Source organism: Chiloscyllium plagiosum, chromosome 11 (genome assembly GCF_004010195.1).
Source record: "Chiloscyllium plagiosum isolate BGI_BamShark_2017 chromosome 11, ASM401019v2, whole genome shotgun sequence".
Classification (NCBI taxonomy): Eukaryota; Metazoa; Chordata; class Chondrichthyes; order Orectolobiformes; family Hemiscylliidae; genus Chiloscyllium; species Chiloscyllium plagiosum.
In genome coordinates, this window is record NC_057720.1 from 72,780,401 (window position 1) to 72,796,586 (window position 16,186).

At 39.0% G+C, this 16,186-nt stretch overlaps 1 protein-coding gene across 2 annotated transcripts in view; it reads left to right on the forward strand.

The window, feature by feature from the left end:
• Positions 1-16,186, forward strand: part of kcnt2 (potassium channel, subfamily T, member 2) — a 689,705-nt gene that overhangs the window by 391,926 nt on the left and 281,593 nt on the right. For both annotated transcript variants that reach the window (XM_043699803.1, XM_043699804.1), the window contains exons 17-20: positions 3,984-4,040; positions 4,156-4,305; positions 10,259-10,488; positions 14,277-14,493. In XM_043699803.1, coding sequence (XP_043555738.1) covers positions 3,984-4,040; positions 4,156-4,305; positions 10,259-10,488; positions 14,277-14,493 — 654 coding nt within the window. The remainder of the gene's footprint in view (positions 1-3,983; positions 4,041-4,155; positions 4,306-10,258; positions 10,489-14,276; positions 14,494-16,186) is intronic.

Below are 16,186 nucleotides of genomic sequence, written 5' to 3' on the forward strand. Positions count from 1 at the left end.
CGGACAGCTGGAACTGACAACCGGAAGCGGCAGATTCAAACCACTACAAATGCCGGAGGAAAGATCACAGAAGCGCTTCACAGGAGGCTCCCAAGCACTGAGGATGTCACCTAGACAGGGGACGAAACGTCTGCAACACAAATTCCCAGCTCGGCGAACAGAACCACAATTTACAATTGATTAAATGGTCCTGTGAGTCACTGGAATTTTTTACTGATCCAAAAAAGACAGACTTGCATTTATATAGCACCTTTCTTGACCAAAGGTCAGCCCAAAATGCTTCATTTAGTGGAAAATATCATGGATGTATTATGGAAGTACATGAAAGTGCCAGCTAAAAAAAAAGTCTGTTAATGGTTTAGATGAGGGAACTCAATGTAACGTTTCAAAATTTGCAGAAGACACAAAGCTGGGTGGAAGCGTGACTTGTGAGGAGGATGCAGAGATGTTACAGTGTGATTTGGGCAGGCTGAGTGAGTGGGTAAATATATGGTAAATGCAGGGGAATGTGGATAAATGTGAGGTTTTTCACTTTGGTAGCAAAAATAGGAAGGCAGATCATTCTTTGCATGGCTGTAAATTGAGAGATGGGAATGTTCAATGAGACCTGGATGTCTTCACACACTAGTCACTGAAAGTAAGTGTGCAGGTGCAGCAGACAGTAAAGAAATCAACCTTCATAGTAAGAGGATTTGAGTGCAGGAGCAAGGATGACTTGCTGCAATTATACAGGGCATTGGTGAGGTCACACCTGGAATATTGTGTGCAGTGTGGTCCAGGAATGTGCTTGCTACAGAGCAAAGGTTTACCAAATTGATTTCTGGGAAGGCAGGACTGGTGTACGCGGAGAGATTGAGTTGTTTAGGATTGTATTCACTAGGGTTTAGAAACATGACGGGAAACCTCCTAAAAACCTATAAAGTTCTAACAGGACTAGACAGGTCAGAGGCAGGAAGGATGCTTCCTAATGGTGGGGAGTCCAAACCTGGGGTCACAGTTTAAGGATAGGGTGTAAACCTTTTAGGGCTGAGATGAGGAAAAGTTTCTTCACGCAGAGAGTGGTGAGCCTGTGGAATTCACTACCACAGAAAGGAGTTAATGCCAAAAAACTCTGTTTCCAAGAAGGAGATGGCGGAAGGTATCAAGTGATACAGGGTGGGGGAAAGTGGGATTGGGGTATTGAGCTCGATGATCACTCATGATCATGCTAATGGCAGAGCAAGCTTGGCCTTGTCCTGCTCCTATCTTCTATGTTTCTGTGTCTATATAAATGTAGCCAGTGTTGAAATGGAGGGAATGTGGCAGCTGGTTTGCACACAGCAAGCTCCCAGAAACAACAATGTGCTAATGACAAGATTAATTATATCTGTTCCTTTAATTGAGTAGTAATTGTTAGAGAGGACACTGCTGGTCTTCTTTGATATAGTGCCTGAAAGATGGCTCCTCTTCTGACAGTGTAAGCACCACCACTGTATAAGACTGCAGAGTGGTCAAAGCTTGAATCTTCTGCTCCAGTCCCACAGTGGGACCTAACACACAACACTTTGAAACTGAGGTGACAGCGCTACTAATTGAGCTACAGCTGACGACAAATGCAGATGTTTATAAATGAGCATAATAAAAGGTATTCTGCAGTTGGTCTGACTAAAATTCATTTCTCAGTCAATGTTTAAATTGGATCATCTGGCTTTTTGTTATTTTTGGAACCTTGCTATGCACAAATTGATTGCTGTGTTTTTTTTTACATTACAACAGAGACAACCTTTTAAAATTACTTAATTGATTATCAAGCACTTCAAGATGTCCTGAGGTTGGGAAAGGCACTAAGTGCAATTTTGTTTTGATGAGCTAAAAGCCCACATATATCTGCAGAGAATCAATTATGATGTATTTGGTCTGAATAATAGATGAATGGAAAGTAAATTAACTAAAACATGACATAAATCCATAAAAATTGTACTGATTATGAAATTGAAATTGGGAGATACCTAAATTCTTATTGCTATGGAATAAGGTTGTGCTAACAACAACTTTTCTGAGCTCAAGTTCAGGGAATCAAAGATTGATTTTTGTTTTCCTGAGAGAATGTGATCCGCAAGTTTGGTTTAGCTCAGAGATTCCCATTAAGGCAGGCACATAGAATATAGGTAAATAGTTCAAATGAATTCAGTTTAGAGTGGAATAGATATTGGGTGCATGTTAATGACAATATTGGAACCTAAGCCAGTGGCGTCCATGCAATATATTTGTCAAAAATCCTGCATTGTAAATTATCCTGTAGTGGAACTTAGTTACTGAGCTGAAAATGTGTTGCTGGAAAAGCGCAGCAGGTCAGGCAGCATCCAGGGAACAGGAGAATCGACGGTTCGGGCATAAGCCCTTCTTCAGGAAGAAGGGCTTATGCCCGAACCGTCGATTCTCCTGTTTCTTGGATGCTGCCTGACCTGCTGCGCTTTTCCAGCAACACATTTTCAGCTCTGGTCTCCAGCATCTGCAGTCCTCACTTTCTCCTCATGAAACTTAGTTAGCCATGCAATGAAGGATAGAGTAAGAAGTAAAGTTGTTGTACATTCAAAGCTTTTACTTACAGCGTTGCACATAGCGTATTGTGCACATCCAAACAATGATTCTGCTTTTAGTTTGTCCCTGTATATATGGACACAGAGAGTCCACAGATGTTATTCTCTGCCTGAATACAATTAACACACATTTGATATAGGATTAGCACAAGCATAAAACGGTAGACGTTTGTGTTGCCCAAGCAGGGGAATGCTGGGTTCAAAATGCTGATGGCCACAACCACAAACTGCATACTAGGAAAGGTGTTTGGAAAACATGTTCTTTAATGTGGTCACTCTAAATTTAGAGACAGTGAAGCAGTTGAAAAGAGGTAGTGGGGGATCCAGTGCAGTGGTCTGTACTGAATTGCTAACTGGAACACATGAAATGCTTTGAATTGTCCCAAGGACATAAAGGTGCTGTAAAATGCAATGTCCCAATAAGAGATACAGAGTTAAAGGGATTGGTGGCTAGCTTAAGAAAGCAACTGGATACTACCAAGAAAATGAAACAAAGTATGTTGGGAAAATAGAGCACATTTCATATAGAATATATGGATATAATGTAGACTTGTAACTGGGAATGGCAAATAACAGTAGGAAATAACTGGGTAGTTTGGGAATAAGTAACTAAAAAGAGACGGTACTGGCCGTTACATGTCCCTGCTGGGTCTGTTTTCACCTTGAGCTCACCCCCTTAATACAGAGACTGAATCATCAGCCTGCCCACGATATGTGAAAAACTCAGTTGACCCCAATATTACCTTGTCCACAGCAGAATGCAGTTGGTGTTGGTGGGCAGCCCTTTATAAAATGAAGGAAGGAAGGTGGTAAGGGGTGCGCTTTGCCCATCCACTTTGCTGTCTCTTCAAGAAATAGTATATCCTCTTCCTTCCTTCCTTCCTTCCTTCTCCCATCCTTCTGCCACCTTCCCTAAGGTAGAAAGACCCTCCTCACCTAATGCCCCGACTTACCTTTAAGTTGTTCACAGTATGTTGGTGGCATTGACTAGGCCAGCATTTAATGCCCACCATAATTACCCTTTAACTGAATGCCTTCTTAGGCCATTTCAGAGGGCCGTTAAGAGTCAACCACATAGCTGAGGGTCTGGAGTCAGTTATAGTTCAGATCTGGTAAAGATGGCAGATTATAGGACATTAATGAATTAGATTAGACAATTGACAGTGTGGTTACATGGTTGGCGTTGGACTAGCTTTTAATTCCAGATACTTTATAATTGGAATTTCCCGAGTTTTCAATTTTCTTCTGAAAACAATAAACATCAGATCCATGAAATGGCATACACCATGTTGTGTGCAGCTAAGCACATTTGTGAATGGTAACAGACAAATGATTAGACTTTACTGTAATTTAGATGAACAAGTATCAGGATTGAAATAATGGACTAATTATACTTCTTTTCAGATCGGCACCATGGGAGGCATTTAGACAACTAACTGGAACTAGGCAGACTCAAACCAGGTGAAGTGCAAATATATGCATCTGCAATAATGTGCCTGCAAACTGCTAATGATTTATATTTGCTGTATATCATAATAACTATTCTCAGATACTTTTCTGCTGCTGCATTTTTCAGGGATGGCCACCAATCCCATGAACAGTGGCAAAAGGTTTATGGCAAATGTTCAGGCAATGAAGTCTATCACATTAAGATGGAAGAGAGCACATTCTTCACAGAGTTTGAGGGGAAGAGCTTTACTTACACTTCCTTCCATGCACACAAAAAGTGAGAACTTTAACTACTTTCCTAATAATTAATAGTGCATTGTTTGATTTCCTGTTAAGAATTGCAATTAGCACTGATGCAGAATTCCAGTATTTTAACTTGTCTGCTAATGGCATTTATCAAATGTTGATGGTTGTTTTTAATTAGATAAACATAATCCAGCTTTAATAATCTTTAAGGCTTTCAAACCACATTTAACAAGATTTATTCCTATGTGCATTTTTGAAATTATGGTTATTACAGTCATCTTGCAGCCACTAAAAGTGTTTGTAGCGAAGAAACAGTCAGTGAAATTCTCACTAACTATTGTTAAACTGGCAACTTATAAATGTACACATTTATAATGATTTTGCTAATTTTTAAACAACCTCTCCCAAAGTGTTTTCAGAACCATCATGTTAATGTAGAATAATCATTGTAGACAATTTATTCAAATTTTAATTCTAAGTAGGATACAGATTTCCATCAAGCTTTTAATTTATCTGGTTGTAGAGTGAAATTATTAGAAGTACATCAGACTGCTGAATAGATGTACCAGCTAATTGCTCTCTTTTTGAGTGCCAATTAACTTCATGTAATTTCCTGTTGATTATTTTCAGAGAAAGCTATCTTGAAGGTTCCCACTCTTTATACATATCGAAGTGTAAAGTTCAGTCTAGAGATGTATTCCCAAACCTCCTCTCAAACATAGTCGCCAACAAGAAAATTGTGCTGCAGGTAGAGGCACTGATCAAATTATTCCCGCAGTACAGCAACATATATTCACCACATCTTAAATAAAATCCCATGATCTTTGATGAGACTACCAGGAATTACAAAATTATAGGTAAAATAAGGAAGAGGGGATGAGGAAAATGCTTGAATTTATACATTATTTTTCACGTCTTGAAGAATTTTCTGATGTAGGAGTTCGAACCCAGAAACAGAATGTATTAATTGCCAGACAGTCTGTTTCTGTGCTGTTGATTGAGGAATAAATGTTGGAGAGGACATTGGACATAACTTTCATAACTGCAACCATTTGCTTGTCTTTATAAGCAGCTAAGAAAACAATGGAATACAAAGCTGCCAGCCATGTATATAGTTAATGCGTCTCGCTCCATGAGTGTACCATTAGTTTCATCACTCAAAATATTTTAAGAAGATACATAGAATTCTATTTCACTTCTTTTCTGAACTGTATGTTTTGTACTCAGCTTTACATAAAGTTTTCACTTATCCATTCCATCTACACGTATAAGAATATTCCCTTGTTCAGAATTCCCTGTGAAATTTCATTGCATAGGACACAATTTTCCATTACCTGCCAAATTAATGGTTGCTTTCCTTTAGGAAACATAATGAATCTAATTACAAAACATTATCTCAAGCATCACATTTTCAAAGCTTCGTGCAATCCAACCAGAGCAGACAGGGATTTTGTCCCAGAATCACAAAAGGTTTATGGTATAGGAGGAGACTATTCGGCTGATCATGTTTGCACAGATTTCCAAATGAGCACCATGGCTTCGTGGCCCTCTCCTGCCTTGTCCTCATACCCTTGCACATTATTTAGGTTTAAAAGATCATCTAATGCCATCTTGAATAACTAAATTGAACCTACCTCCACCACACTTCCAGGTAGCGCATTCCAAATCACTCGTGTGAATAAGTTTTTCTTTTCTCAAATAACATTAGCTTCTTCTGTAAATGAATTTAAATTTGTTGATCCTTTCATTCTTGATCCTTTTACAATGAGAAATATTTCTCACTATCTACTCTATACACCCCCTTCTGAAAATTGGTCAGATTGCTTGTTGGCCTCTTTTTCATCAAGGCTAACAGTCCTAACCCCTCAGTCTGTCCTGTTATCTGAAGTTTCACAATCCACAATCATCTTGCACATCTCTTCTGTTGTCTTTTGAATGCATTCACTTCCTATAATGTGTTGCCAGAACTGTACACAATGCCCTAGCTGAGGTCTAACCAGTGACTTGTACAGGTTCAGCATCACTCCCTTGCTGTTGTGCTCTATACCCTTGTTAATAAAGTCCGAGATACTGTATGCTCTACCAACTATTCTTTACAATGGCTCTTCTACCTCAAATGATCTGTGCACATATACACCCAGATGCCTCTGTTCCTGCACATCCTATTAGAATTATCCCCCTTATTTTATATTGTCTGTCCATGTTCTTCCTAGCCAATGTACCATAAGACCATAAAACATAAGAGCAGAAGTAGGCCATTTAGCCCATTGGGTCTGTTCTACCTCTTAATGAGATTATGGCTGATAACCTTCAACTCAACTTCCCTGCCTTTTCCACACGACCTTCGATTCCCTTACTGTCAATCTCAGTCTTAAATACAGTTAACAACCCAGCCTCAACAGCCCTCTGGCAGCATAAAATTCAGAAGACAGTCAGTAAGTTCCATCAACCTAGCAAACCTTCTCTGGGTTACCTCCAATGCCAGTATATCTTTTAGATAAGTGGCCAAAATGCTCACAGTTTCCAGCTGTGGTCTGGCCAATGCGTTCTATAGTTTTACCAAAACTGCCTGACTTGTCTATTTCCCTTGTACCAAAATTCTGTACTGAGGTATTTAGATTTCTGCAGTCTTTCTCCAGTTAAATAATATTCACCTCCTCTATTCTTCATGTCAAAGTGCATAACCTTACATTTTATCACATTACGCTCCATCTGCCAAGTCTTTACCTACGTGCTTAATCTGTCCATATCTCTCTGCTGACTTTGTGTCATCTCAGCAATTGCCTTTTCACCTATTTTTGTGCCATCCACAAACTTGGCTATGAGTACATTCACTTCTGTAATCCAAGTCATTGATATATATTGTAAATAATTGTGGCCCCAACCCTGATCACTGTGACACTCCACTGGTTAGAGGTTGCCCCCCCCCACCCCCCATTTATTCCTAACTCCCTGTCTTTTATTAGTTAACCAGTCCTCTATCCATGCTAATGTACTACTTCCAACACTTTGAGCTCTTGGATTCTTTGCCTATTAAATAGCCTAATGTATGGTATCTTATCAAGCGCCTTCTGAAAATCAAAATATATAACATTCACTGCTTCTCCTTTATCTAACCTGCTTGTTACCTCCTCAAAGAATTTTGGTGAATTTGACAGGCTTGATTTCCCCTTCATAGAGCCATGTTGACTCTACTTGATCATATCATATACTTCTAAATGCTCTGCTATTACATCATTTATACTAGATTCTAACATTTCCTGATACTAGACATTAATCTAACTGATCTACCCTGTCCTTACTTTTTTAAATGAAAGTGTTGCATTTTCTGCTTTCCAATCCTTTGGGACTTTACCAGAATCTGAAGATTACTACCCGTGCATCTATTATCCCTGTTGCTATTTCCTATGATATCCTAGGATGCATCCCATCAGGTCCTGGGGAGTTGTCGGTCTTTAGCCCAATTAGCTTCCCTAGCACCTTTTCTCTAATGATAGGTATTGCATTTATTTCCTATACTCTTTTGCACCTAGATTATTTTGTAATTTTGGAATGCTATTAGTATCTTGTACTGTGAAGACTGATGCAAAATATTGATTCCAGTCCTCCATTATTTCTTAGTTCTCCGTTATTATTTCCCCAGGCTTATTTTCAAGGGATATTTGTTCACTTTAGCCTTTCTCAATATTCTTTATTCAAAGAATCTTGGTATTAGTTTACCCTCAAATTTTATCTTCACCTTTTTTTGTCTCTTGTTGGTTTTTAAATCTTTCCCAATCCTCTGCCGAACCATTAATCTTTCTCAAAATGTATTTTGTTGCCCGGTTACCAACGTCGACAACATTTATTGACACGGCACAAAGAGGACAAGAGTCAAATTTGTGTCAACTCGCCACTAACTTTATTTGTTTGGTTAAAACAGACATACAATTCACCGCATTTGGTTAAGAAAAGGCTAACAGCAGGCATGTAATTCATACAAGGCTAAAGTTTGAGAGCGCACGCACTAGTTTTCCAAAGACATTCACTGAACAGACAACAAAAATAAAGGCTATCAGCATGGATAGAGGATTAGTCAACTAGTAGAAGACAGGGAGTTAGGAATAACTGGAGCGTTGTGTGTGTGTGGGGGGGAGCTACTTTTTCAGGGTGTCAACCTCTAACCAGTGGAGTCCCACAGTGATTAGAATAGAAGTCCACGCTGGCTGGACGATTTCTCCCTGGTGTCAGGGTTATCTCTCTACTTCCAAGCATGGGGTCCACAACTTCGTGAAAGTTGCTGTCCAGAGTCTTCACTGCTGGCACGGCGAAATCCTTCATTTTTATCCTTTTTCCTCATCTTCCCAAACTGTGGTGCCATGTTCTAGTTGGCTCTTATGCATCTGACGAGCTGGTGTCTTTCCACAGTAAGCTCACTTCAAGGACACGGTTAGGATTGCCTCATTGTATTTCCTCCAAGTAAGGACAGGCACTTTATGTCACCCCTCAGAGTTGAACCAGTTCAGGCCAGCCCAAGCCAGTGGCTGGGGCTCAGGTAACTTCAGTTCACAAATTGCTGTTTTTATGTGTGAGCAGCCCCTGGCCAACAATTTATTTTTTATTTAATTTGATACGTGCCTTAACTTGCCTGGTTAGCCATGGTTAACTTATGTCCTTTTTCCTCACTGAAATATATCTTGCTATGAGCTGTGAACTATTTTTCCTCAGTAGTCTTTGCTACTAGACTCCTTTCCCAGTCCACTCCAGCTGGCTTTGCCCTCATACCATCGTAATTGCCCTTATAGTAACTTAGCTCAGTTACTTCTGACCCAAGTTCCTCCCTCTCAAACTGAATACTAAATTCTACTATGTTATCATCACTGTTTCCTAGGGGATCTTTTACTCAAACATCATTTATTAAATCGGTTTCATTACACATCACCAGATATGAAACAGGTTGGTTGTTGTTTGGATCCACAACTTGTTATTCAGGGCAACTGTCCCAAATATACTCTGTGAATGCTTCCTCCTGGCTACCTTTCCCAATCTGGCTGAAGATTAAAGTCACCCATGATTAATGTACTGCTTTTGATACATGCTCACATTATCTCCTGATCTATTCTGTTATTGTTAGAGGGCACATGAGCTACTCCTGCCAGTGTTCGACTTTTTATTTCTTATCTCCACCCCCATATGGATTCTACATCCTCTGATCCATGATCATTCCTCACTATCGTACTTAATCCATCCTGTACCAACAAGCTTGAATACAAGCATTTAGAACAGCTTCTTTCCTGCTGATGAATGGACTCTCTAACTTGCTAATCTTGATCTTGGTTTGAACACCTCCTGTGCAGTTGTAACCTGTATGCCTCGCTCTGTCTGAGCACCCAATGATCTGTACATCCTTGTTTGCTATGATCTGCTCGCAAAACACAAGCTTTTCACTGTACTTAGGTGCATGTAACTGCAGGAAATCAAATCATCCGTCAATTCTCTGCATTGAACTTCATCTGTCACCTAGCCACCTGCTCCACAAAATGTCGTTTTGAAGTTCTACACTGTCTTCTCCACAGACAACAGTGTTTCCAAGTTTCATGTCATTGGAGAATTTTATGATTGCTCCTGCAAACCAGATCTAACTCATTAACATATTTTAGAAAGAGTAAGGGTCCAAGTACCAACTCCGAGGGAACTCCATTACAAATGTTCTTCCATCTCAAAAAATACACATTGACCATGACATTCTTGTTTCTTATCAGTGAGTCAGTTTTGTATCCAACTTGCTACGGTCACTTTTATTCCATGAGCAAACTTAGAATCTTTTAGCCATGCTGTTTGTTTAGCAGATATAAGTTGAATATAACGATAATCTTGAGGTTGATTGCTTCAATTCTTTGAAAGGAATCATTTCAAATATGAACAGGGATTGAATGTATAGGAAGTTAAATCTATAGGCATAAATCCTATGATGGTGTTGAATTTCCCTTTATGATTTTCTTTAGGTATGGAGCCTGTCTGATCGGTGTGAAGAGGGAAGAAAACAAAAATATTTTACTTAATCCAGGTCCGCGGTACATCATGAGTTCCACAGACATCTGTTTTTATATCAACATTACTAAGGAAGAAAACTCAGCTTTTATAAAGCAAAATGAACAAAGCATAAATAGTATATCAAATACTATATATCACGGAGCTTCCAGATTACCTGTTCACAGCATCATTGCTAGTATGGGTAAGCATAGCAGTCAGTTGTGATCATTATAGATGTAACTTCAGAGCTCCCTTGCTGGTTTAGCTTGTTAATAAAGAAAGTAGTTAAGTCACCAAATCAGAAAAGTTTGATTGATGGTTTGTGCTCAATGAACTGATCTCTGCTATTATTGAAATCAAAATATACTGAACTTTAGGAGATTACTTTACTAGGGATCTCTTGTATGTTGCCATCAATGAATGAACAACGATAAGTTGAAAATGATCTCATTTCTAAGTTATTAGAGTATATCCATTACCTTCATGCCACTAGATGACGGTTTCAAAACTGCTTAAGAGCATATTAAAAATGAATCTATTGGCTATTAGAAGGGATTTTTCTGGGTAAATTGCCCCATGAATAATATTGATTGTGTGGTATTAAACCATAGAGCTCAGAAGAGCATGGCTTAATGCCACATCTTTGCTAAATTGGTAAGTATGTGGCAGGACAGCAGTTGCAATATTACAACTGATAGACCATGAAATGGAGTTGAAAAACAACTGGGATTTCTTCTCCTGATTACTGTTCAGTGAGCCCTGCTGGAACCGTCAGGTATCACCTTTGCTGTCTTCTCTGATGCATAATCTGACACGTCGGGTTATAATTGTGAAGGATTGCTGATGCTCAAGGAATGGTAGACTTCCAGACATTACTATCTCCAGTCTAATTAAAGTTACATAATTGAATTGGTTATACTGAGATGGTAGAATGCACATACAAATCAATTGCTTATTTAAACAAGCAAAAATCTGTTATTTTGCTTTAGACCAAACACATATCTAAGACTTTGCAGACCGTTTTCTGTCATTGTTGTTAGATTTACAACTACATAAACTTAGCAGGTGTCCACCAGGTGTCAATTGAAATGTAGGAACTTGCGAGTTATAGATCATGGGCACTCAACAGGAGAATTTCCCAGGCTACAATTTCCAACAAGCAGTTACAGGCTGTTGAAAGATACCTACTGGCTATAACTGTGCCATTGAGTTTGCTGTGTAGTTATCATGTTGGCTGGGTTGATTCCTCAACCACAGGGGTTGAGTCTAAGTAGCAAGGTAACTGACTGTACTTTAAGTTACTGTTGCTGTCTGCAAAAACAAAGCTACTGTCTAATATGAATGTAATATCAGTGTCAAATGAAATAGCTATTCTCTAATCCCAGGAGCATGCATATAGTTTTACATATAAATTGGATTTGTGACATAATATATACAAATTTACTGGAGATAATTCTATGAGAAATTTGAAACATAAATAACAATTATTAATAGTGGATCAAAAAGACACATTACATGTTAATTTTCAGCTCATGAATGTCTCATAAATTGAGCATAACTGAGCAAGTATGGATTAGAAGCCATAACTTTGCATCAGAGCTAATAACGTGTATTTCTGGCGGGAGTCTGTATTTCTGGAGGGTACCCCTTCCACAAACAGCTGGCAGCTTCAATCTCTGATAAGACTAAAATACCGTGATTTTCGCCCAGACGAATCTTAACTCCAGAGTTAATTTTGAATCGAAAAGAACAGCTAGTAAATAAAATGTATACTGTTCAGTCCTTATTTTCAAGGCATTTCACTGTTCAGTTTTGGCTCAGTCATTGTGTTTAAAGTTATGCCACATCAAGGAGCACTGAATGGTCAACCAGATTGTGATGGGACTGTCGGCTTTGCAGGTTTCTATCACTAAGAGAGAGGAGTGAACCAGACAGGTTCTTATCACTCAGCTTTTTATCAGAACGTTTTTGTAAAAGAATTAACAAAATACTACCATAGGACCTTTTAACTTTAATTCTCAGGATTACTAGTCCAACAATGCAATACATTACTATGCCCACAGAATATAGTGTCAGACTTCAATGTGTGCTTTGAAGCCTGTGAGTGATAAGGACGTTATTATAGTAAGCATCCAGGAGCTCTGTGCTAGGAGGAAATTTATCTCAGTGGCACATATACTTGGTATCTAGTATGAATCTAAAATTGCAATCGGTTATCTTGCCTGACCCTGACCACTGAAGTTAGATTTTTTGAACAATACATTTGCAGTGATGGCCATTAATAGATCGAAGCAGTTTGCCTGAGTACACAGCAGCCTTCTCTGGAATACCTGGTCCCCGCTGGTGATTGGCACTAGGTGAAGATCATAATAATGCACAGATGAAGCACAACTCAAAACAGTCCAATCAAAATTCTTATCATGCCATGTCAACAAATCTCAACTATTCCTTTCAATTGCAGCAAGCAATTTCCTTATCACAGCAGGAGCTCAACTTAATATTTATTAGTTTGATCCCTGTTAGGATCAGTGTATTGATGGTCAGGTCAGGCTAATTACAGTGGCCTGCCTTATTCCAGATTGGAGATGTACTTGGAAACCCTGTGCAGATGCTTCTAAATGTTGCACCAAATAATTGGTTTGCACAATTGGAACAGCGCCTTTGTCTTTAGCTAAATGAAATTACAGTGTTTTGTGTTGCTGTCCTATAATTTATATTTTCTCATCAGAAGAACAATTTTGATGAAAACAATCAGCATTGGAGTGATGCCTATCATTATCAATGCACCAATCAACCAGAAACTTGTGACGAAGAAGTTAGTCTGTGAATTGCCAAAACTTGCTGACTGCTTTGCGTCTTTCTGCAGTTAGATTTGCAAAAAAATGGCATTTGACACAACCTCTCCATGAATCAAAGAATCCCTACAGTGTGGAAACAGGCCTTTCAGCCCAACAAGTCCACACTGGCCCTCCGAAGAGTAAACCACCCAGACTCATTTCCCCCATCCTATATTTACCCCTAACCTACACATCTCTGAACACTATGGGGCAATTTAGTATGACCAACCACCTAACCTGAACATCGTTGGACTGTGGGAGGAAACCGGAGCAAACGCATGCAGACGTGGGGAGAACGTGCAAACTCCACACAGACAGTTGCCCGAGACTGGAATCAAACCTGGGTCCCTGGTGCTGTGAGGCAACAATGCTAACTATTGAGCCATGGATTTATACATGAATTGCATTTGCAAATGTAAAAGACAATTAAAGTCCAGCAATTATTGGTGTAAATGTGCTCTTGTCCAGAAATTAGATAATTGGATGGAGTCTCATTTTTTTTCAGATTGTGCTTTAACAAAATATTTTTGGGTACTTATTTACAAATTTTCTTTCTCCCTCTGACCCCCCCCCCCCCCCCCCCCCTTCTCTCTCTCTCATTTTCTCTTAATGCAATGTCTCTGTCTCTCAATTTCTCATTCCATACCTGGCTTGATATTTTAAGTTACCGTCATGAATTCACTCTCTTTCTCAGCTCTTCCTTTGATTACTTCACAGTCATTTTAACTCATTGGTTGAGGAAATACATTGTTATTCCATTCTTTACCAGGGTTCTGGATGTCTTGTTGCATTCACTGCACTATTATCGGTAGAATGCTTATGGTATAGTGGTAGAGTACTACCTCTAAGCCAGGAAGCCTGGGTTCGAATCCCACCTGCTCCAGAGCTGTGAAATTACATCTCTGAATAAGTTGATTAGAAAATATCTACATTTCCAAATAATTTAAAAACTAGATCTGCGATGGTATTATCAACTATTAGAACAGAGTGTGAGTACCTCACTTCGCTAAAAAAGAGGCAAGATTTTGCCAATGTGTTACTTGACAAATCTGATTGGTTTTAAGACAACTGCAAGCGTTGTGTATCATGCAAAGGCATTGATGATAGTATTAATTTATTTGTCAAATATTTTAATGTCATTCGTTGCTTTCAGGCACAGTAGCCATAGACCTCCAAGACACAAGGTGTAGACCTCCAGCTGGTCCTACCTTGACACTTCCTTCAGATGGAGCAAAAGAAAACAGAAGGCCCAGCATTGCTCCTGTTTTAGAAGTAGCTGATGTTTCATCAATCCAAGCCTGTGACCTTCTAAGTGACCACTCGGAGGATGAAGCCAATCATTCTGATGAGGAAGTATCATCAGCACCAGAGTAAGGTTTCAATAGTTGTGAAATGTGCAATATAGTTTTACTACTTTGAGAATTTTAGAATTAAGAGTTATTTTACATGAGGCTAAAGATGCATTTAAAGGAAATGGTGACCGCTATACCTGAAGACATTTCCATTAAGAATAAGCATGTGATTAACTGATAAGTCCCTTTTTGCAAACAGCAGGTGTTTAAAACAACATCAAGGTTCTGTCACTGATTTTTAAAATGTTTTTCATTTAACTATTCTATTGTCATGTTAATGGAAACAGAAAAATAATCAATCACTCATCACAGAGTCATTCTTTGGGTTAGTTTAATTAAAAGAGTAAAATAAATATGTTTTCATCTCTGAAGCAGAGATTACAGCAAATCATTTGATTTCTTTCTATACAGGTTCTGTACACAGTACAGTTTGTACTTTACAGCTTTTAGAGCCACTATCTAACAGTTGCAAAATTAAATACATACAATACATAGTGTCCTTGTGGGTGAAATCTCTTAAAGGCAAAGTAACTTTGCCTTTGTAAAACTCTGCTTTACAAAATTAAGGTGTAACAATTTACAATAGCAAGTGAGCCTCTGAGTTTTTACAGCATTTGTGTAATTTGCAGATCTTTCCAGATCTCATGAAGGTGACTTTGGAGGTCCTGTTGATTCCCACAGTCATCAGTAATATTGCCTATCAGTCCTGTTTGCATTGTCAAGTACTTATTGTCCTGGACTGCAGTTGCTGTCACTGAACCTGCTCATCCCAGCCATGTACTATAGCCAGATATCGTTCTGCACTGACTGATCTCATACCTCAAGCTGTTTAGAATAATTTAAATCTTTTTGGCATTCACAGGTTCATTCCTTAACTGCTTCCAGCTGATTTTGAAGCTTTGGACTTTACACCCTGGAGACTTCTAAATCTGTTGTAGTTTTAGTCTTCTGTTGGCCCAGTACGTTTTCTCTTTCATAACCTGCTATAAAAACTGCCCAGTCTCTTCAACATTCTTTTATGTTTTTGTTTCCTTTTCAGTCTGACCCCCTTCCACTTGCTGTATCACTGATTCTTCGGTTTCCTCTACCTCCTGCTCCAGTTCCTTTGCTGGATTGTTCATATCATTGCTTGTATTTGGCTGGAAATGTGGTGTAGACAGCTTCAGTTGAGGCATTCAAGAGGGCATTAGATGATTATTTAAATAGAAACAATATTTCGGGTTATGGGGAATATGTAGGAGATTGAGATTGAGTCATAATACTTATCCAGAGAACCAGTGCTGACATGAGGGGCTGACTAACCTCCTCCTGCTTGGTAGTCATTCTGTGATTCTGTGAATTATTTAAGAAAATACGATCATTTGAGTGATTTGCAGCCCCTCGATGTGCATACTGTATGTTTTCACCTGATTTTGACATTCTGTAATTTTCTCCAGCGTTGCTTTGAATTCGATTCTTGGTTTCTGTAACTGCTCTGGCTGAACACCATCTTTCTTATATGCAATTTGCAACAGATCTTCCTGTAAACCTTTTCATTGTGTTGACTATATGCAGCATATAAGTCATACTGTGGGTAGTGAAGTGTGTAGTGGTTGTGTCCTTACCTCTGAGTCAGGAAGCTTGGGTGCAAGTGTCACCTGTTCTAGAGGTATGTCATAAAGTCGCTGTCCATGTTGATTAGAAAGTATCTATAATTCATCCAGCTACCATT